At 48.7% G+C, this 21,321-nt stretch overlaps 1 protein-coding gene across 3 annotated transcripts in view; it reads right to left on the bottom strand.

Annotated features, from left to right (window-relative positions):
* Nucleotides 1–12,355, bottom strand: part of TMCC2 (transmembrane and coiled-coil domain family 2) — a 38,135-nt gene extending 25,780 nt beyond the window's left edge. Inside the window, exons 1-2 of one of the 3 annotated variants that reach the window (XM_082703897.1) lie at nucleotides 12,005–12,355; nucleotides 11,567–11,912 (exon numbers count right to left, since the gene is read on the bottom strand). In XM_082703897.1, the coding sequence (XP_082560023.1) occupies nucleotides 11,567–11,773 (207 nt within the window). In that variant the 5' untranslated portion in view covers nucleotides 11,774–11,912; nucleotides 12,005–12,355. Of the gene's footprint in view, nucleotides 1–10,514; nucleotides 10,986–11,566 lie in introns of those variants that run through there. The other 2 variants (XM_082703896.1, XM_082703898.1) reach the window with 2 other exon arrangements.
* Between the last annotated feature and the right edge of the window lie 8,966 nt (nucleotides 12,356–21,321).

Raw genomic sequence — 21,321 nt, 5'->3', positions numbered from 1 at the left:
GTCCACGGCTCGGTGGCACACACCAGTAGCACCTGGCTTCCGGGGTTGTATCTCTCTGGATTGATCCCCTACCCCCATCCTCTGGTACCTCCCTCCCTCTAAGTTAGGTTCTCCTTCAAGCCACCCTGTCTCCATCAGACCACCAGGACACCATTTCTAGAGAGGCCTCGTCCCAACATTCTCTGGGAAAATCAGGACCATACTGTTGCGGTGGACTCTGCTAAGTGCCTACCACATATCTGTCCCCTTTCTTACCAACCAAACTGCCTGGTCTTCGCGCACTTTGCTGAAAATTCTTCCTCCATCACATGCCCTTGCAGCTAGGAGTAGCCACATGACAGCTTTAGCCAATAGAAAACCAGGTGAGAGTTTCTAGCAACACTCGCCTTCCTGATAAAGATCCTTACCCTTCCTACTTCTTCCCACCTGGAATGTAGACGTAATGTCTGGACCTGCAGCAGCCATTTTGCAAATACGAGATGACCAGCATGATGATGCAGGGCTGCACGTACACAGGAGAGCCATGAACAACTGGCTTGGGGACGTGACGACCCCATGGTAACACCAGAGCAGTTGTGAATGCCTACCCTGCGATTCTGGCTGCATGAAAGCAATAAACCTATCTTTGTCTCTGGAACTCTAGCATGATTTTCTGTTATTTGTAGCCAATCTAATTCCTCTTTTTAATTTTTTTTAAGATTTTATTTATTTATTTGACAGATAGAGATCACAAGTAGACAGAGAGGCAGGCGGGGGAGGGGGAAGCAGGCTCCCCACTGAGCAGAGAGCCCCATGTGGGGCTCGATCCCAGGACCCCAGGATCATGACCTGAGCTGAAGGCAGAGGCTTTAACCCACTGAGCCACCCAGGCGCCCCTAATTCTTCTTTTTAAAAACCTGTATTAACTTAAGTAATCTCTACACCCAGTGTGGGGCTTGAACTCACAACCCAGAGATCAAGAACCATATGATCCACGGACAGAGTCTCATTTCTGATATAGTTGGCAATAAAATAGCCTTTACTGGAGCTTCCAGGTTGGTGAACACATCCACTTGGGGGGAGCGTGGTGCACCCTAGTCCCACCAGGACAGAAGCTCCTGCCCTCAGGACCCTTCCATACTCCATCCCTGGTACCTCTCCATCTGGCTAGTCATCTGTATCCTTTATAATACCTTTTATAATAAACTTCACTTCTATGGGCATGTCTTGTAACGCAATCAGAATGTGACCACTTCTTTAGAATGTGGTTTCCAAATGAGTGTCTTTTCCCTCAGACTGGCACAAACCACTTAGGCTGCGGATCCCAGACTGCTCTGGCCCCGGCCTTCCCTCTCCGCTCTACTGCTCCCCCAGGCTGCACAGCTCAGGCCGGGGCAAGACAGCGTGTGGTCTAATTCCAGACAGCGTCCGTCGGGGGGCTGGCTGATTTGGCCAGGCCAAGCCCCAGGCAGAGAGCAGCAGAGACAAAGAGGGGATTGGGATGTGCAAGACCAGAGGAGAACCCACACTCTGTAGCTCCTAAGAGGGAAACTCAGAACCTGGTCATTTGGGGCTCAGGGAGCCATAGCAGGTCTTCGTCTGTGAGGAACAACCCATAACCTCATGAGACAAACTCATTTTTAAAAAACAGTTCAGTTCAAAGAGATGAGGCGCCTGGGTGGCTCAGTCGGTGAAGTGTCTGCCTTCAGCTCGGGTCATGATCCCAAGGTCCTAGGATCGAGTCTTGGGCTCCCTGCTCAGTGGGCAGCCTGCTTCTCCCTCTCCCCCATCACACCTCCCCGCCACTTGTGCTCTCTTTCAAATAAATAAATAAAATCTTAAAAAAACAGCTCAAAGAGTTACATGGACTGAATTTTCTTTTTTTCTAGAAACAACTAGAGCAGAAAACCTTAGAGCATGCAGAAACCAGGGGGGGAACCCACGTTTAGATCTGAACGAGTTGACCCAGCTCCTACCATTTCTTTATACCTCTGGATTGTTCGTAGAGTTTAGGATTTCCATTTTTGGCCTCTTCGGAGTCTCCCAACCATCCCCAAAATAGGCAGGGCCCTGCCATCACCCATTCCACAGACCAGATAGGTTACCTCTGCGCCACACACCATGGACTCACGGTTTACAGTTTTCAATGACTTCCTTTTTGTTCTCCTGCTCCATTATCTTACTTGATTTTTCCCAGACACTAATAAACACAACAGCGGCAACATTTCCACTTTTCGACGAGGAAATGAAGGCTACCGCCATTCCTCCTCAAGAACTGAACGCTGGGGCAGCCTTGGCGACCAGGCTCCCCCGTGGGAAGAACCATCCCTGCATGGGTGGCCTGAGGCAGGGACAGGAGGCACCTGCTTTGGGCAGAGCCGACATGTGCAGGGCCGACGGACTGGGGAGCACACTCTGCCATCGACTTGGAAATAGCCAGATCCTGTGGCCTCCGGAGCAGGGACAGCCAGGACCCTCCTTTGTCCCCAGGCCCAAGTGGATACCAGACCGCCCTCCAGGCCTCACGGAGGGGGCCAGCTGGCTCTGGCACTGGCCCAGCCGCTCCTGCCAAACAGTCCCGTTGCATAGTCCACATTGTCCTAGCATTCCGTTCCAACTCTCTTTATCCTCTCCAGACCACTTCTGACCCAGCTTCTCCAACTCCGCGGCCCATCTTCTAGATCTGCTCGGCTCCCCTCAAAAGACTTCGCCAGAGGTCCCAGAGCTCAGAGCCGTCTCCTCCCCCTCCAGGCCCCGGGACACGAGCAGAGGCACTGTGGCCAGCAGCCACCACTGTCTGCCCTGTTGCCTCGAACCCTAACATCCTTGGTCAGTTTATTTTAAAATCACACAGTATTTTGCAAAGCGCTACACCATCATTCTAACCTGAGGCTAGCCTCACCTCGGGAGGGAGAATGGAACTAGTGTCAGCGTCTCCGTTTTGCAGATAAAAAAAACTGAGGTTCAGCACGTGCAGTTGCTCATTCCAAATTACACAGACAAGCCTCCGACCTCCGGTCTAATTTACCTTCGCTGGCTCACACACTGATTCCAAGACTAAAGCAGATGGCGGTATTTACAGGCATCCCAGAACAGTCTCCCAGGCAGGTTGAAAACAAACCCAAAATGCCTGGAGCAGGGTGGATGGGTTGCCCAACTGTGATGGTCGACCTGCCCATGTCACATTGTAGGACGCAGGTAAGGGCTTTTACAACCATGAGCCTTCAGTTCACACCTTCCCCATCTGTTCTGCAGGTAAAGGAAAGCCAGAGATAGCAGTCAGATGACCGCAGGACTTTTGCCCCAGCGGCACCGAGGAGCCTGCTAAAAAGTCTACAGTAGGCATGAGGGGAAAGAACAAAACAGGAGTCCAAGAATAATAGGACAGGGATGTTGCTCCAAATGAAGGGGTCTTCCCTTAAAAAGTGCTAGGCCAGAAAGCTGGGCAACATGGGAGCTGGTAAGGGTGTCAGAGAAGAGGCAGTTGAGGAGTTTTGACATAACATGGTAAGTGTTAAAAAAAAAACAAACCCAAAAAACAAAAAACAAAAACAAACCCAACAACTCAGCACATATACATAACCAGCCGCAAGTTTTGGAAATGAGGAAAACCATGGTGACTAGCTTCAGGGAACTTGGCCACCAACGCAGCAGAAAGCACCACCTGCTCTGACTAACAGGTCCCAGCTACTAAATGTCACTTGCTTTTCCACGCTGACTTTTGCTTTTCCCCAGCTGCCAGAAACCATTTTGGTGGCCAAACGAAGCCATGTATTAGAAGAGAGCTGAGATGTTTCAGAGTTAGGGGTGAGACATAAACAGAGCTCTCCCGATGTATCAGAACTAGGCGCAACTGTCTCAGAGCTGCCCGGAAGCCAGGAGTTGGCCAGAAAGGACGGCTTCCCAGGGCAGGTGCCAAAGCCAGGAGACGAGAAGGCCGGGGCAATTGCTATCCCCTCCCCGGGACTATTTTTCAGGGCAGCGAGGACCCCCTGCCCTTGGGATGCCATGCCTCTCCCAGGAAGAAAGGGTGAACTGGCAGATTTTTGCAAGATCCTTCCCGAGAAGGCTGTGGTCTCTAAACAGCCAGGCTTCATCCGTTCTCCTCCCTGGGTGTGGGTCCACCAAAGGGGAAGTGTGCTCCAAAATTTGCCAACCCAGCTGCTTGAGGCCAAAAGTAAAATGCCTCGGGGTACAGCGTCTTTGGTACCATGTGGTTAAAAATAGCCCAAAGCGGCTTCTGATTCCTACAGGTCCCTGTGTTCTTAACTCCCAGAAAAGCTGCGAGGCTCTTCACAAGCCACACTAACCTACAGCTAATTACCCCAACCTGACGGCTCACCGCACATCCCTTCCTCCCACCTGGGTTCGAACTCCCTCTGCCCCACCACAGCGTCGGCTGTGAGGGTTCAGTGGGGTGACTGGGTCACCGTGAGCCTTAGCAAGCCTAGGTCGCCAACGTTCCTCTATTTATAGGGTCTCTATGGAAACAGGGCCAGCATTAAAGAGCTAATCGCTGTCAAAACCCACAGAGTCCTACTCTCGGGATACAAAGTGGATTGCGGAAGTCTCCAATTGCCCTGAAGCTGCGCTGGGTGGGGAGCCTGGGGCTGGGGCGGGAGAGGAACCCTGACCCCAGGTCCGGCACCCACGAGGACCACGCCGGAGAAGAGCGAGGAGCTGCCAATATTCAGGCCTGTCTGGGGTTTCCATTAGAAACACAGTGATGGAAGAATTTTCGAATCATTGATTTCTTCCCCAGCATCACAGCTGACACTTAAAGAAACAGACTTCCAGGGCGCCTGGGTGGCTCAGTGGGTTAAGCCGCTGCCTTCGGCTCAGGTCATGATCTCAGGGTCCTGGGATCGAGTCCCACATCTGCTCAGCAGGGGCCCTGCTTCCCTTCCTCTCTCTGTGATCTCTTCCCTTCCTCTCTCCTACTGTGATCTCTCTCTGTCAAATAAATAAATAAAATCTTTAAAAAAAAAAGAAAAGAAAAGAAACAGACTTCCATCCAGGGGCACAGGACTTCCCCATTCTCCATTTTATTTTAAGTCTTCCTTCCTTGATGGCTTCAAGAATTCTGCCTGGTGCCAGGGCAAGTCTGGGAAGGTGGCCGCATCCCTGGGTTTCTAGGCAGAACTGACTCAACATATACCAGCATGGAAGATTTAAAGAGTTACCTGAGTGCCTCTTGTGGTCCTTCCCCGGCCTCCCTGCCTGCCCCCTCCGCCATCCCTGACGGGTCTCACAGCCTTGCTCGGAGCTCCAGAGAGCTCATCATCCGCTCCCCTTGCAATTAATCACGTGCCCCTGACCTGGCTCCCGGCGCTCCCTCAAACCTGTTAGCCGACTTTCCACCTGCTTATGGCCAGACTCCTCCATAGGAGCGAATGGAGGACACGAGCTCTGCCATCTGTATCTTCGTGTCCCTAATATTACCTGGCGGTTGCTGCATCATAATATATTTTCTGACCAGAAACCATCCAAGCCTACAAAACCCTCTTACAAAGGACTTAATCCTTCGACAACAACCTTTTGCAAAATTATAAAATGCTCAGACAGGCAGCTTTCTCTCGTGCCTAACCCAGATCCCTCCTGCTACTATTCAAAGCCTTATCTTTTTTTTTTTTTTTTTTTTTAGATTTTATTTATTTATTTGAGAGAGAAAGAATGAGAGGAAAAGTCAAATCTTGCTCTTCTCCCACAACCACAAAACACTCCTGCCATCCCTCAACCGCTTTGTTCTTTAACTTTTTTTTTTTTTAAAGATTTTATTTATTTATTTGACACAGAGAGAGAGATCACAAGTAGGCAGAGAGGTAGGCAGAGAGAGAGGAGGAAGCAGGCTCCCCACTGAGCAGAGAGCCCAATACGGGGCTCGACCCCAGGACCCTGAGATCATGACCTGAGCTGAAGGCAGAGGCTTTAACCCACTGAGCCACCCAGGTGCCCCTGTTCTTTAACTTCTTAACACAGAGAGAGGCTTCAGTGCTGGGTTGATCAAGGTGGGCCCTGTCCAGTCCTGGCCTCCTTCTAAGAACGCACCCTCCTGGTCTGTGAGGATTTCAAAGGGAGAGGCCATTTCTCAGAGGACAGAGGAAGACAAAGAGGAATTGTGAGCTAACCTCCAGAACCACCGAGAGATTTTCTTCCCCAGCTCCTGAAACTCACACTTTTTTTTTTTTTTTTAAACTTACACCCAAAATTCAGGTCTTATCTGATGTTTCAATTCCTTTCTGAGGGAGAGGGAGACAGGGCTGTTCATGGGATTGGCTGCTAAGAACCGTTAGATACACAAAAAGCAGCACAATCTGTAAATACTGGCCCTGCAAGACAGTTCCCACAAGAACCACGAGGGCAGCTGCGAATTCTAGAACCCGAGATGTAGCAGGGGAACAGGGAGCTGCCTTTGCCACATGCTTTGCCATCGGTCACGGATTCTCCCCGAGCCCACACACAGGGTGCTCCGAATATTACTGCTCTTGGGGCATTCGCTGCAGGTGCGGTAAACACCAGGCGGCCTCAGCATTCCTGCCACCCCTCCACCATCCCTATTTACAGGGCTGGGACAACAAAGGACCCTGGACCCACAAAGCCCCTGGCACGTGCTGTCCCACTGCATCCATTTAGGAAGCCTCTCTCTTATTTGGTCATTAACATCCTCCTCTCTTTAATATCTTGTTCTAGGGACACCTGCGTGGCTCAGTCAGTTAAGTCTCCGACTCTTAATTTCAGCTCAGGTCATGATCTCAGGGTCTTGGGATCAAGCGCCGGGTCAGGCCCCCTGCTCAGCACAGAGTCTGCCTGTCCCTCTCCCTCTGCTCCTCCACCCACACACACGCCCGGGCGCTTTCTCTCTCTCTCAAACAAATAAAATCTTTTTTCTTTTTTTAAAGATGTTATTTATTTATTTGACAGAGAGAGAGACCACAAGTAGGCAGAGAAGCAGGTAGGCAGAGAGAAAGGAGGAAGCAGTCTCCCCGCCAAGCAGAGAGCCCAATAGGGGGCTCGATCCCAGGACCCTGAGATCATGACCTGAGCCGAAGGCAGAGGCCTTAACCCACTGAGCCACCCAGGCGCCCCACAAATAAAATCTTTTTAAAAAATATCTTGCTCTCATCCCATCTCTTCCGATCAACCCCATGTGTTTCTGACTCCATCAAATGATGCTCAAAGCACCCCTAAGTGTACATGTCCTCTAATGGATGATTTTCTGGCAAGTAGTTCGTCCTGTAGACTGGGAGCTTACCTGAAAGCCCAACTACTTACTGCCTGTTGCCAAAGAACGAATTTCCCCTTCCCCTGATCCGAGGTCCACAGCAATCCTACTTCCCTGAGGAAACCATCCAGCCTCTCGTCCATATCGCCTTTAAAGCAGAACTAGGAGGCCACATAGAGTTCCCTCTAACCCCAGAACCTTCCACTAGACCCCCCCAGAGCACACACACCTTCATTCCACCCACGTTCCCGTGAAGAAGCTTGTCTTCTCCTCCACTGAAGAAGTGGAGACACGGAAAGCCGTCAGTTGGATCAAGAGACATTGCCACAAAAAAACCCAAAACACAAAAACAAAGAAGGGGCACCTGGCTGGCTCAGTCAGGAAAACATGCAATTCTTGAACTTGGGGTCGTGAATTCAAGCCCCACGTTGGGTGCAAAGCTTACTTAAAAAAAAAAAAAAAAAGAAAGAAAGAAAAAGAAAAGAAAGTAAACAAATACAACAATAGAAAAACGAGCAGAGCTTTTGGGAATATCAATGTTCTTTCTCGACGTGCGTGGTAGGTAGATGGGGCGTCTGTTTTGCTGTAAACTGCACATGTATGTTCTCAGACACTTTCCAGGACATGCCCTACTTCACAGTTAGAACAGCGCCTTTCCCAGGGAGGTTGCTCAGCATCTGCGGACTCCTGACCCCTTCCCATGGAGAGTCTACAGGAGTGCTGAAGGAACACGGGCCATTCGCGAGGGGCTCATGCGCCTGTGCTCACCAGGAAAGGTGGTGAGCCAGCGAGGAGAACCCCACGGCCTCTGGCTGGGACGTGCCCCCCAGCTAGTCGGCTTCTCCTTGCTTTTTCTCATCTTCACTGCGAACAGGCAGGAAGGTCGGTCATCGTGGTAATGAGAAAACATGAGCTGGAACCCACATGAGTCTTGAGTCAAAAGCACTTCGAACCAGGACTGTAGTAACAGACCTCAGGGCACCCCCCTTTTTTCCCTCTGGGAAAAAGATGAATAGTGCCCAGAAATCCCTGGGGAAATCATTCAAAGGGGCTTTGGTGAGGGGAAAAGAACATCAGGGGAAGGACTCTGGCCAGCACACCCAGAGTCTTCCTTTTGGGAAGGGCTTGATTCCTCTGGCAGCAGAAGGGGTGGGAGAGGTGCCGAGGCTGGTGATTTCCTCCTTGCCTTGTGGATTCTAGACCTTAGGGACAGAACCAGCTGACTCTTACACTCAGCCACTCATCCCAGGCCTCAGCAAGAGCCATCACATGCTGTATTGTTAACAGGAATGTGCAGTTTTCCCTCAGCTCCTCCCCACTCCCATTCCTGCCGGAGCTGGGTTATCCCGCTGGAGAATTCCGGGGTCCTTTGGGTCCGCCAGCTCTCTCCGCTACCAGCTATCCTGGCTGTCCTCCCAACTAGCAGGGAATTTGCAGCAGCCCATGATGAGAACAAATACATGAACCCGAGCAGTTAAACGGGGACTCCCAGGCCACAGGGGCTGGGCACTGGGACTCTGGATTGTCGCTTCATGTTGCAGGGGTGTCACCTCAAGTGTGGGGAGCAGCGAAGAAGGTCCCCGAGTATCCCCAAGAGCCTCCTGTGAGGCAGTGTCCCTTTTCAGGTGATTTTCCAGTAACAATTATATAATCGCTCCTTTAAGATTGTCGTGTAAACTATTTTTCCTTCTTTTCACTGGCCCTCCCATCCCATAACCATGACCCCTGACCCCTGTAGCAGAAATTTCCACTGCAGAGTAATACACTCTACAACACCGAAGGGCCGCGGACAGAGGCCAAAGGGGCCCCTGGAACCTGTGGCTCCTAATAGCTTGGGCATTCAGATCTCTTTGGCAAAGACTCCCCCCTGCCCCAATTGCCATTGGAGGTAGTTCAGACAAAGCCTCTGATTTTTTTGGCCCCTTCCTCAAGATCATTTCCTCCAGTGCACTTAATTGTTCGCAATGCCTGGAGTTGTCATAAGAAAACAGAACTGGGACCAAAGGACCCAAAGTTCCTACCTCCCAAGTTTAAAATGAAAACCAAAGCAGAGCTGCTGATCTTCCTAGGCCAAACCCAGGTACGGGGCAAAGGGAGGTTACAAAAAAAAATGAAAGTTGCCCCTTTCCGGTACCACCAGCAAATCCAAAACAATCCTGCTTCTACCCCATGCTAGAGCCAGTCACGGAATTTTTCCCTCATCGGAAAACTGTGCCACCGAAACAACTTTTCCAGCACTGGAAACCAAGTTTGGACACACTTCAATATCCTTATTCCTTTTTTCCAGAAAAGGGCTCAGGAAAGTTGAGTGATTTGCCTGAGATCACACAGCAAATCAAATTCCGATGGCCCACAAGTTCCTATCTGGTTCCAAAGTCCCTACCTTGTAAACATGTTTTGATAAAGCAGACAGAGATAAACAGGAAAAGGCCCTGCTTGTCACCCCACGCTCCCACTGAGCCTGCAGCAGCTCTGTTTTCTGCTCCTTGTGCCTGGGTCCACATGGCTGTGATCTACCTCAGTGAGATGTTTCGGGTAGGGGAGTGAGGCTCCTGTTCTCACATCGAATCTCAATTCTGCTTCAGGGAAGTTTAGCAGTTAATATCAGGTGTGGAGTTGCTGCTGTGTCTGCCCTAGCCACAGTGAAGGTGTCGCAAAAAAAAAAAAAAAAAAGAGAGATTTAGAAAAGAGATAGATGATATAGGAGGGTGGAGATGAACGAGCTTCTTAAGGCAGCATTATCCAGAGACAAAGACACCGCAGCCCCCACACCACCACCAGCCCACCTTCGCTCGTGTAGGCAACCGAGGGAAGTGAATGGAGCTGGCAGTTTGCACTGCCGGCCTGAGCTGGAGACTGGGGGAGTTTCCAAGCAGCTTCTCATCAACTCAGGGAAGGGTCCCATCTGGCCATAGAATCGAGGTTTACTCGCCGGACTCATCTTGGATGGGCCCAGAATGAGGCTGGAGGCCAAAGGCTGCAGAAGAAGGCTCCCCTCCTTTCCACATCCACATTAAGGGGACCCATTTCTGTTCATCATCTCACTGAAAATAGGAACCACACGGGGTGGGCTCACAGGTGACAGCTGGGACAGGCACCAGGGGCTCCTTGGGCCTGACTCACAGCACAAGCCTCTGCAGGCTCTTGGACATAAGGCTTGCCCCCAACCTCTGAAAAGGACAGCCGCAGCCCCAGAGGTCACACTCCCACAACTACCAGTTTTTTGGAAGTACACACAAGGAGCTAGCTGTCTCCCTTCCTAGCCCTCCCCGAGGCACACAGACAGGTAACACACAGGTAAGAGCCCACTCACCTGCGCTCCGACTTCCTGACTCTGAGCTGCTCAGGCCAAACGAGGAATGTCATTGGCTTATTCTGGTAAGCTCTTTAGTGGCTGCTGCCATAGGATACAGGCTTTATTTAACATAATGGAGTCCTCTGGCTCCCCTAGCCCAGACCTTGTACCCCCTCTGGAGAATATCTCCCCGGAGGCATCAATCTCCAAGGCATCTAAGTTCCTTCCTTGGGCTGACATCTCGCTCAGCCCCGTGGTGAGCCGGCTCGCAAATCCTGAGCCTGCAATCCCTGTAGCAGCTCCCGCAAAGGTGCATTATTTATCCCTGCTGCCGTTTTAATTAATAGAGAGACATATTCAACATAGCGCGATCATTGTCTCGGCAACCGCGGGCCAGGAAAATAAAGGGCTCCCAGGCTGCATGTGATCGGCTCTTCCGGATTCTGGTTCTAACTGCCGGCTCAGCATGTGTGCCCCAAACCAGCCCAAGTACCGCTTGGCCACCTGTCAGTTCTCCACCCTGGGGGTTGGTTCAGCCGGCAGGCAGGGATCTCCAAGCACTAGCTTAACCTCTGGCTCCACCTAACGGCAAGAAATCCACACTCCCCTTTCACAGATGGACAAACTGAGCTTCATCCAGGAAGGTCCCAAAAGGAGGAAACTAATGCAGCAAAGGAAAGGGATGGTCCTCTGCTCCGCCTCCCACGTTGCAATTTTCTTCCCCTGCCATCTTACAGGAGGGAAAGTGATGTCAACTTTTCAGTTAGCATCTTGGATTTCTCCAGCCCTTTGTCTGCGAACAGCACTTCACACACATTATTCAAACCATCTCGGGTGGGTGAGTCACTAGAACGTCTGCTGAATAATGAGGAACAAACACAGAGGCCTGAAACGGAGCTGAAAGACGGAGGCACCAATGGTACCTGACGTCCAGCCCAGGGTTCTGGCCGAGCATCCTCTCTGACCTTTGCCTGGCTTCCCCATCACTTTCATCCTGGGCAAGCACTTCTGCGTGGGGCGGGGAAAGCTAAGTCGCCGGCTGGGCTTGCCGGGGGATGGTCTGCGCTCACCTTTAAATCAGGAGGCTTGCTTCGGGGCCCCGGGTTGGGCGTCGCGGCCGCGCCCGCGTCTGAAGTTGGCCCGCCTGCGGAGTTAGCACCCGCGGCCTCCCCAGGCCGGAGGTCCGCGCCCGGCAGGGGGCCCGCGGCATCTTCCAGCCCAGCTCCATCCTCCTCGCCCGGCTGTTGCTGCGGCTCGTCCGATTTGCACCTCTTCATGGTGGCCGTGGGTCGGCAAGGGGACTCTCTCCTTCCAGCGCGCCGTCTTGGGGGAGACCGCACCCCCTCTTACACTCAGAAGACGAGGCCCGGGGGTCTCAATTAGCAACGAGGAGAGGGAGTCGGCGGGTCACAATATCTTGAATTAAAAAATAAATCTTTTTAAAAGGAGGGTGAGGGAGGGGCGAGGACACGGAGCCTTGGTCACAGCCTGGAATAGTTCATTCCGACCTGGGGAACGGAGGCAGGTCACAGTCGAGGCTGGGCGGCAGGAGTCCTTGGGCAGTCATTGGAGCGGGAGGAGGAAGACAGCCCCCGGCCCCCCAAACTTTCTGCTCCAGGGCGCGGACAGGGCGGAGGGGAGCTGGGCGGCACGGCGCATCCCTCCCGGCGGGCCGGGCTGCTGGGCGAGGCAGGGCACCGCGCAGCCGGCCGGGCAGGTCTTCGGCGGCCGCCCTCGGCGCGGGCTGCTGCGCCCCCCCGGCCCCGCCGCCGGCCCCCGCCCCGCATGGGCCGGCCGCGCAGCCCGCAGCGCGCCCGGCCCCCTCCCCGGCCGCGCGCCCCGCTCCCCGCCCGCCGCGCCGCTTGCTGCAAAGCCGCGACCGCGGCCCCAGCCAGCGGTGAGCGCGCAACCTACCCCGCCCGCTGCCTCCGCCCGCGAGGGGGAAGGCGAGGCAAGGAGCGAGTGACAACGGCAACGGGCCAATGGGAAGCCCGGAGGGCTGAGGGGGCGTCGCGCGGCCACGTTTTTAGGGTTGGTTGCACCGCGCGGTCCCCCTGGAGGGATCTGGAGGGCTCTGCTGCTGCGTTTTGGCATTGCAGAGAGCGGGCTGCGGAGCAGAGGCGGGGCGGCGCGCCACCCCAGACGCGGTCTTGGCAGGAGCCGGAGGGACCCTCCCAGAAAAGGCTCTCTTGGGAGTTCCCCCGCCCACTCGTTCTATTTGGCAGGGAGGGGGCGAGATAGGAATGTTTATCATCAGTGCGTTTTGCTCTAACTTTGCACATTACGTGTGTAGAGCCCTTCAGCCAGGAAGATACTGACCCCTTTTGGATGTATGGTCCGCAGCACACACCCATGCCCACATTCAGAGCTGCAAATGCGGAGGGAGGGGCTGCTCTTCTGTCCCTTCAGCCCTCCTTCCACTTTAAGTAGCTATCTCATAGGAGTTTTAGCTTTATGCTCAGAAATTAGAAAGTACTGAATTAGTTAACATAATAATGCAAACTATGAAAAGGCTTTTAAATCAGAAGGGGTGTTAATAGCAGGAGGTTGATACATATGGAAAGGAAGAAAAAAAATGCAACCTCCTTTTCCCCTGAATCTCAGCCAAACTGTGCTAGTAACCTGGAGGCAGAAGAGAGTAAATATTGGGGCTACCAAGATATGGAGCAGAGTAATAACTCCATCTGAGTGTCTACTGTGTGCTTACTATGGATACAATGCTTTTTGTCCATGCAGCAGCAGAGACCACTGGTTCTCAAAGGATGGTCCCAGAACCAGCAGCATCAGCATCCCCCAAATCTTATCTTAAACACCAGCAAGAACTACAGAATCAGAAATAGAGTACAGAAACCTCGGTGGTTTTTTGTTTGTTTGTTTGTAAAGATTTATTTATTTGAGAGAGAGAGAGAGACAGTGGGGAGGAGGGATGGAGGGAGAGAGGGAGAAAATCCTAAGCAGACCCCCCCGCTGAGCACAGATTCCCTACACAGGGCTCATCCCAGTTTCCTAAGATGAGGACCTGAGCTGAAATCAAGAGTCAAACATCTGGGTGGCTCAGTGGGTTAAGCCTCTGCCTTTGGCTCAGATCATGATCTCAGCCATGATCTCAGATCATGGCTCCTGGGTTGGAGCCCCAAATCGGGCTCTCTGTTCGGAAGGGAACGTGCTTCCCACCCACCCACCGCCTGCCTGCTTCTCTGCCTACTTATGATCTCTGTCTGTCAAATAAATAAAATCTTTAAAAAAAAAAAAAAAAAGAGTCGAACACTTAACCCACCCTGGAACCCCTAGAAGTCTGTTTTAATAAGCCCTCTAGGAAATTCTGATGCAAGCTAACAACGGAGACGCTAGACTGCCGTGGAGGGACCCCTCGGTCTGCAAGTACAGCGATGATCCCTACTATGCATTTTACAGTTTACCAATCACGTTTATACCTGTCATGCGATGCTAGTCTTGCCTCAGTCCTAGGAGTTTCCTGACTCTCCTTTTTCCCATTCCAGCCACTCATTTTCATGTGTATCCTAGAAGAGTCTGAGTTGTTAAGAATTTACTTCGTCAGGCAGCTACTTTCTAAACTTAGGCAGCTCCGTTTTTAGAAGATAGAAATTTAGGATGGGCTGGGAACTCCGAACCACCCCCTATACCCACTACAGGGTATCAGGCACAACGCAGAAACACAAAGTTTCCCGTGCACTCTGATGTTAGCGTTTTCAATGATGAGGGAAGGACAGAATGCCAGTGCAGCCCATGGCAGGACTAAGCAGAACCAGCGGGAGCAGATTCCCATGTGTTCAATGGCAGGCAGGGTTGTCTGCTGCCCCCTACCTGACTCCTCACTTGCTCTAGAGCTGCGAGGGACCCCTCCAGATCCTGAGCAAGTCTTAGGCTGGGAGGTAAGTGGTAGCCTTGGACAAATGGTGAGCACGCGTTCATGACCTGACTGGAGGCTAGGAAAAAAGTAGAGGGAGTTACTGTGAGGTTTTAAGAAAGCAGAGACCATTATCATTTGAATTATGCCCCATTTCTATACGAGGTCGAAGTTGGTCTTACCTTGAACTATTATGTTATCAAACTATTATGTTATCAAACACACATAGCATGATGGACAAATTTCCTATTCGTAGGCATATTTAGCAAGGTGTCGTGCAGGTCAACAGAGAAGTCTGCGGTGCGGTTCGTGAAATCGGCTGGTGCTGTGTATTCCTTTTTGGAGAAGCAGTGTTGCATAGCGGTTAAGAGCTCTAGACTCTGGGGACGCCTGGGTGGCTCAGTTGGTTAAGCGGCTGCCTTTGGCTCAGGTCATGATCCCAGCGTCCTGGGATCAAGTCCCACATCGGGCTCCTTGCTCGGCAGGGAGCCTGCTTATCCAGCCTCTTTATGCCCCAGTTTCCTAATCTGGAAGGGAGGATCACGACAGTACCTACCTTAGAGGGTTTTGGGTGGTAAATGTAAAGCCTTTAGGCATTGCCTGACACAGACTGAGGGCCATAGCTATTATCAGAGACTTCATCCAGTTTCAGAAGTGTTATACATCCCACTTCAAGGGTTCTAACTTTGCTTCTCACCCATTATAACTTTCTCTGAGGTCGTATTATAGAATGAATACACTACTGCCCAAGAAGTTTGGGTGAGGTCTGCAGAGAGATCCGTGTGACTTGCAGCTGCCAGTTTGAAGGTGATGACAAATTTCCAATTTCCATTAGCCATAGTAAATTCTTGAGTACCTAAGATAAATAGAACTTGAAAGGACTTTGATTGATAGTCTCTTTAAAAGATTGATCATTCTATTTTTCTAGGCTTCTTTGGAAAAACACAGACATGTGTTTTTTATTTAGTATGTTTTAGTATGTGTTTAGTATGTTTTGATGCTAAAGATAAGATAAAAATTTGCAGATTCTCAATGCAAGAGATTGCATTCGGTATGTAAGAGTAGCTTTTTTTTTTTTTTTTTTAAGATTTTATTTATTTATTTGACAGACAGAGATCACAAGTAGGCAGCGTGGCAAGCAGCGGGGAGGGGGAGCAGGGCTCGATCCCAGGATGCTGGGATCATGACCTGAGCTGAAGGCTGAGGCTTTAACTCACTGACCCAACCAGGCGCCCCAAGAGTAGCATTTTCTATTCTGCTTTGACACCACTAGTTAATTACAAATAAATAACACGGTGTTGTGGGAAGGTCTCAGGTGTTGGGGTCAGACCATCCTTGTAAGACTTTCAGTTCTGTTACGCCCTGTGTGTTCTTGGGGAACCACTTAACTTCTCTTGCCCTTGGCTTTCTTATCTCTAAAAAGGAGCTAAAAGCATTTATCCTCACATGGTTGTGCTAAGGACAAAACTAGACAATGAACATGAAAACATTTGACACATAGATGTACTCAGTAAACCTGAATGAAACAAAAATAATTAACAAACTTATCTAAACCCCCCAGTCTGCCACAGGAAAAAAGCCAAATTATTCCATGAAGCTTAATGCTTTTTGTGGAAGGAAATCCCAGTTAGGCTAATAAAAGGGGGCACTGCTGGTACGATCAAATTGGCCAAGCCAGTAAGTGTATAAACAAGAAGGATAAAGATCAGGGTTATGGAATCCTGTTCCCTTGTCCACAGCCAGTTCAATTAGCTTGATAAATGGAAGAGGCTTTAATTATAGAGGATGAAGTGCCAAGATCAACAGGTAAATATAGAGCAGGGTTTTTTTGTTTTGTTTTGTTTTTTTCTATTTTCAAAAGGCTTCTCTTTATACCATTAGAAAGAGGTTTGCAGATTATCCAAGAAAATTCTGTTTCCTATTCTGAAGGAATCCTTTAAAAAAAATTTTAAACATCAAATGGCTAATAGTGGCCAGCTATTTTAAGATTTAACATACTAAGAAGAGTGTTTTGCTTAGAAGGTAAAAAGTACTCTACTGAGACCAGATATAATAATTTCCATCGCTGAACTGTGATTCCAACATCATTATAAATATTCCTTTGTTAATGTAATTTTCCTCCCTTTTTCTTAGAGATTTCCACTTCCACTCAATGTTCCTCTTTTAAAAAAAATTGGGTTTCGTTGGAATAGAAGTAAATTATGCAAATGATCGTCAGGGAGATTGGCCAGATTGTCGATGACATCACCATCCCACCACCTAAATACAGGCTTCTTATTGGCTGTTCTCAGAGGCAGACAAGACCGGGAAGGCTGTCTGCATCACTTGTGAGTTGGAGAAAGCTCTGAGTCCATACTAAATTTTATTGTTTTTTGGTTTTTGTTTTTTGTTTTTACTTAAAATGTACTCAGAATCATTATCCATATATTATTACATCTTCCATGTAATTCCACATGGAAATATGTCTAAGTAAATATTTTAAGCGCTTCCTTACCCATTCTATCAAGTGATCGTATCATGGATTGTTTTACTAACCCTTCTTAGATACTTAGGTGTTTCCATTTTTTGCCTTCAGAAACAGAACTGTAATTACGATTTTATTCAAAATTGTACATGTTATTTCCTCCACAGCACGGAAACTCTGATACCTAACTGGTCATTTTTAAAAAGATTATTTATTTATTTATTTGACAGAGAGAGAGAGAGAGAGAGATCACAAATAGGCAGAGAAATAGGCAGAGAGAGAGGGGGAAGCAGGCTCCCTGCTGAGCAGAGCGCCCCATATGGGGCTCCATCCCAGAACCTGGGATCATGACCTGAGCCAAAGGCAGAGGCTTTAACCCACTGAGCCACCCAGGCACCCCAACTGGTCATGTTTTAAAAGAGTAACACTGAACAGATTGCCATTCCTGTATCCCTTCCCCTCACAACATCCCTGAGACCTGCGTGGGAGATCCCAGGGTCCAGCTCATCTCTGTCTGAGGGTACATCTCCTGTCTGTAGTAGAAAAAGCTGGAAGTTCCTGCATTTCATTTCAGGTGGATGCATAGTCTTCATTCTCAGTGCTTGCTCCTTAGTATGGGAGAAAGGTCACAGCAATCGTGGCTATGGACAGAGGAGGTTTGTGAAGTGTAAACATAAGCCCTGATTGTACGGCTCTGTGTGAAAGCCTGGGACTTGGGGTTCCTTGATGGTTCCGTCGTTAAGTGCCTGCCTTCAGCTAAGGTCATGATCCCAGGATCCTGGGATCGAGCCCTGCATCGGGCTCCCTGCTTGGTGGGAAGCCTGCTTCTCCCTCTCCCACTCCTCCTGCTTGTATTCCCTTCTCTTGTTGTCTCTCTCTGTCAAATAAATAAATAAAATCTTAAAAAAAAAAAGTCTGAGATTAGTAAATGACTGCTTTGTGTCCTTTCCCATCTCTATAGGGAATCCATAGAAAACCTCTGGACAATCTGTTACTTAAAGCTGAAAAGGCTAGACCTTAAAAAAATAAAATCCAATGAAAAAAGAGGGGAAAAAAAGAAAGAAAATAGCAGCTTTGCTCAGAGAGAATCAGTGGTTTATTATTTTACATCTGAAGAGAGATATCTATGGCAATTACATCTGTTCGTCTATGTGGTACTTTCAGATATCATAATAAGAATAAACAGTCATACCATTGAAAGAGAACTTGGGTGCTGTGCATTTTGCTAGGAACCTTGTGAACACTCTCTTACTTAATCCCCACAACAGTTCTGCAAGTTAAATGTTATTCCCACTGTACAAATGAGAAAACAGGCTCAGAGGGATTCTAGCACTTTCTTTCATGGACCTGAGATTGGCAACCTGAGTTCTGTCTAACTCTAAAGGTGAAAAAACCTAAAAGCTCACCCTTCACAGCTATAATTCTAAGCCACTCCTGTGGTAAAGAATTTACCAATGAGGACTAGTCTACAGTTAAATATATGTGCATTCTTTCAGACATATTTATGAAACACATAGCATGTACAAAGGCTTTACAAGATGCCTATGGAAGATAGAGAACCAGAAAAGACCAGTGCCCCTGCCTTTGGATTCAAGTCCAGGTGGGGAAATAAAAGGCACAAACAAAATGTAAAACAACAAAAGACTGAAATAGTAATGTGTGTCAACATTCCAAGGTGGGGAGTCATTAAGTCCCCCAGTGCAGAGGGGAGACAGGTCTCCTAAGGGACCGACATGACCCTGAGAAAGAAGTGTTTACACACGTTCATCCGTATCATGGATAAAGGATAATACGTTGTTTTAGAATGATTCAGAAGTGTTTAAGTAGGTAAGAACTATAGAAGTCATCTTTTTTTTTTAAAGATTTATTTACTTATTTATTCGACAGACAGAGATCACAAGTAGGCAGAGAGAGAGGAGGAAGCAGGGGCTCGATCTCAGGACCCTGGGATCATGACCTGAGCTGGAGGCAGAGGCTTTAACCCACTGAGCCACCCAGGCGCCTCAGTCATCTTTTTAAAAATATATTTTATGTATTTATTTGAGAGAGAGAGAGCACACACAAACGGGGGGCCATTGTGGGGGTCAGAGAAAGAGGGAGAAGCAGACTCTCCTCTGAGCAGGAAGCCTGTCTGGGGGGCTCGATCCCAGGATCCTGAGATCAGGACCTGAGCTGAAGACAGAAGCTTAACCTACTGAGTCACCCAGGTGCTACAAGTCATCTTGAAAATAAAATCATTCAATATTCGGATCTTTTTATTCTTATATCTGCATATTATAGAGTTTTTATGGCATATGGGAAAAATATTTTTTTCTTTTTATTCTCTGAGACCATAAGAGAGTGTTTCTCCGAAAGTCTGGTTCGTGGATTACAGGCAACATAAATCAATTTTATGAAATTTAGTTATGTATTCAGATCCCCAGATCCTATACCAAAGGGACAGAAACAGAATTTCCAGGGAGGGGGGGGCCTGAAAACTTACACTTGAAACAAGGACCCAAGGTGATTCTTTTTTTTTTTTTAAGATAGGTTTTGTGGGTTTTTAAAAAATTTTTATTTATTTATTTGATAGAAATCACAAATAGCCAGAGAGGCAGGCAGAGAGAGAGAGGAAGGGAAGCAGCCTCCCTGCTGAGCAGAGAGCCTGATGTGGGGCTTGATCCCAGGACCCCGGGATCATGACCTGAGCCAAAGGCAGAGGCTTTAACCCACTGAGCTGTCCAAGGACCCAAGGTGATTCTTATGCACACTGAAGTTTATGAACCCCTGATATAGGGGAAGACTTTGTTGATCACATTTATTATTTTTTTAATTCAACAAACATGTAGATTTATTTTAAATCAGAAAAATATGATATACTTCATGAATTTGCATGTCATCTTTGTACAGGGCTGTGCAGATCTTCTCTTTGTTGTTCCGGTTTTGGTGTATGTGCTGCTGAAGAAAGCTCGGTTGGTCACATATATCACATTTATCACAGTTATCGATAGATTTGTGAAATAATAATATCTCCAGGGGTGCTTGGGTATCTCTGGTCTTGATCTCAGAGTGGTGAGTTCAAGCCCTGCATCAGGCTCCACGCTGGGGAGCTGGGGGACCTGGGTGACTCAGTGGGTTAAAGCCTCTGCCTTCGGCTCAGGTCATGATCCCAGGGTTCTGGGATTGAGCCCCCCCCCCCCCCCCGGATCCTGCTTCCTCGCCTCTTCTCTCTCTGCCTCTCTGCCTACTTGTAATCTCTGTCTGTCAAATTAATAAATAAAATATTTTTAAAAAACAGTGTTTAAAAATAATAATATCTCCTATTTATTGAGCACCTACTATTTGCCTGTCACAAGCTCCCATCTGGGCTATAAAACAAACTTCATAGGTAAGTTCGTAACCTCCTTTTCACAGATGGGAAACTGAGGCTCCAAGAGGATTCAAACTTGACACCTGACTTGGGAGAGCTAGCCCAACCAGTTCTGCATGCTTTCAGTGGCTTCTCCCACAATGCCCACTGCTCTGTTGCTTAGACTATGCTAATGGCTACACGCTTATTAATATTAAAAACAGCTATCATTTAAGTGCCTTTTAGGAGCCATATAATTACGGCCTAAACCTTTCAATAAGTTCCAATGGTACTTTGCCATGTGAGGGAATTAAGAAGCAGAAATATTAGTATATCTCTCAAAATTACCTTCCCCTCATTGAAACAGCGTTTTCTTATTCCGGTAGGACTTTTCCTCGTTTTTACTTCTCCTCAACTGTTTCTGAAACCTTTTTCAGCTCTGTCGGGTCTCCCTTTCTTTGGTGTACTATACCCCGGCCCTTTTGCACCTTGTTTGGAATGGCAAACCAAGAGTAGAAGTGAAGGCTTTCTCACAGCCATGCCCCTTTTCCCAACACGGGAACGGAGAGCTATAGTCTGAATCAAGAGAGAAGTGCCCGTTGCTGGAAAAAACCTGCTGATCTTGTGACTGCAAAAAGAAAAAGACAATTTAATTGAGAAAGCCTTTCCTGGGAAGGAGGTGATCACACTATCCCATGTGCAGTTTTATTCTCGATTATGTCATAAATCGTTTTCAGGGAGTCTCATATGGCCCTGGGGCATCCCCAAGCAGCTAGAGGGACAAAGGGCTGTTTTCACTGGTGAGTGCACCAAGGCTTGCCTTATGCCTCTCACAGGGTACTGGGGAAAGAAGATAATATTCTCTTTCAAGATGCAATGACTTAGTATAATTCAGTAACATAAATAGTTTAAAATATATAAATGTCTATACCCTTTTACCCAGTAATGCCCTCCTGGAAAATAATTCAAAAGAAGAAAACAAAGCAACAACACAACAACAATAACAACAAAATATAAAGCAGCATTGTTTAGAGCAGTGGAAAACCTGAACGGACCTACACGCCCAAGAATAGGAAGTGGGTGAGTAACAATGGTCTGAGAATGCAATGGAATGTTAGCTGCTGTTGAAGAGATCCGTATGATAAGTATATAGGAACACAAAAAG

Source organism: Mustela nivalis (assembly GCF_964662115.1).
Source record: "Mustela nivalis genome assembly, chromosome: 16".
Classification (NCBI taxonomy): Eukaryota; Metazoa; Chordata; class Mammalia; order Carnivora; family Mustelidae; genus Mustela; species Mustela nivalis.
Note: the sequence above shows the minus strand (reverse complement) of the source record. Positions and strands in the feature narration are given on the sequence as shown.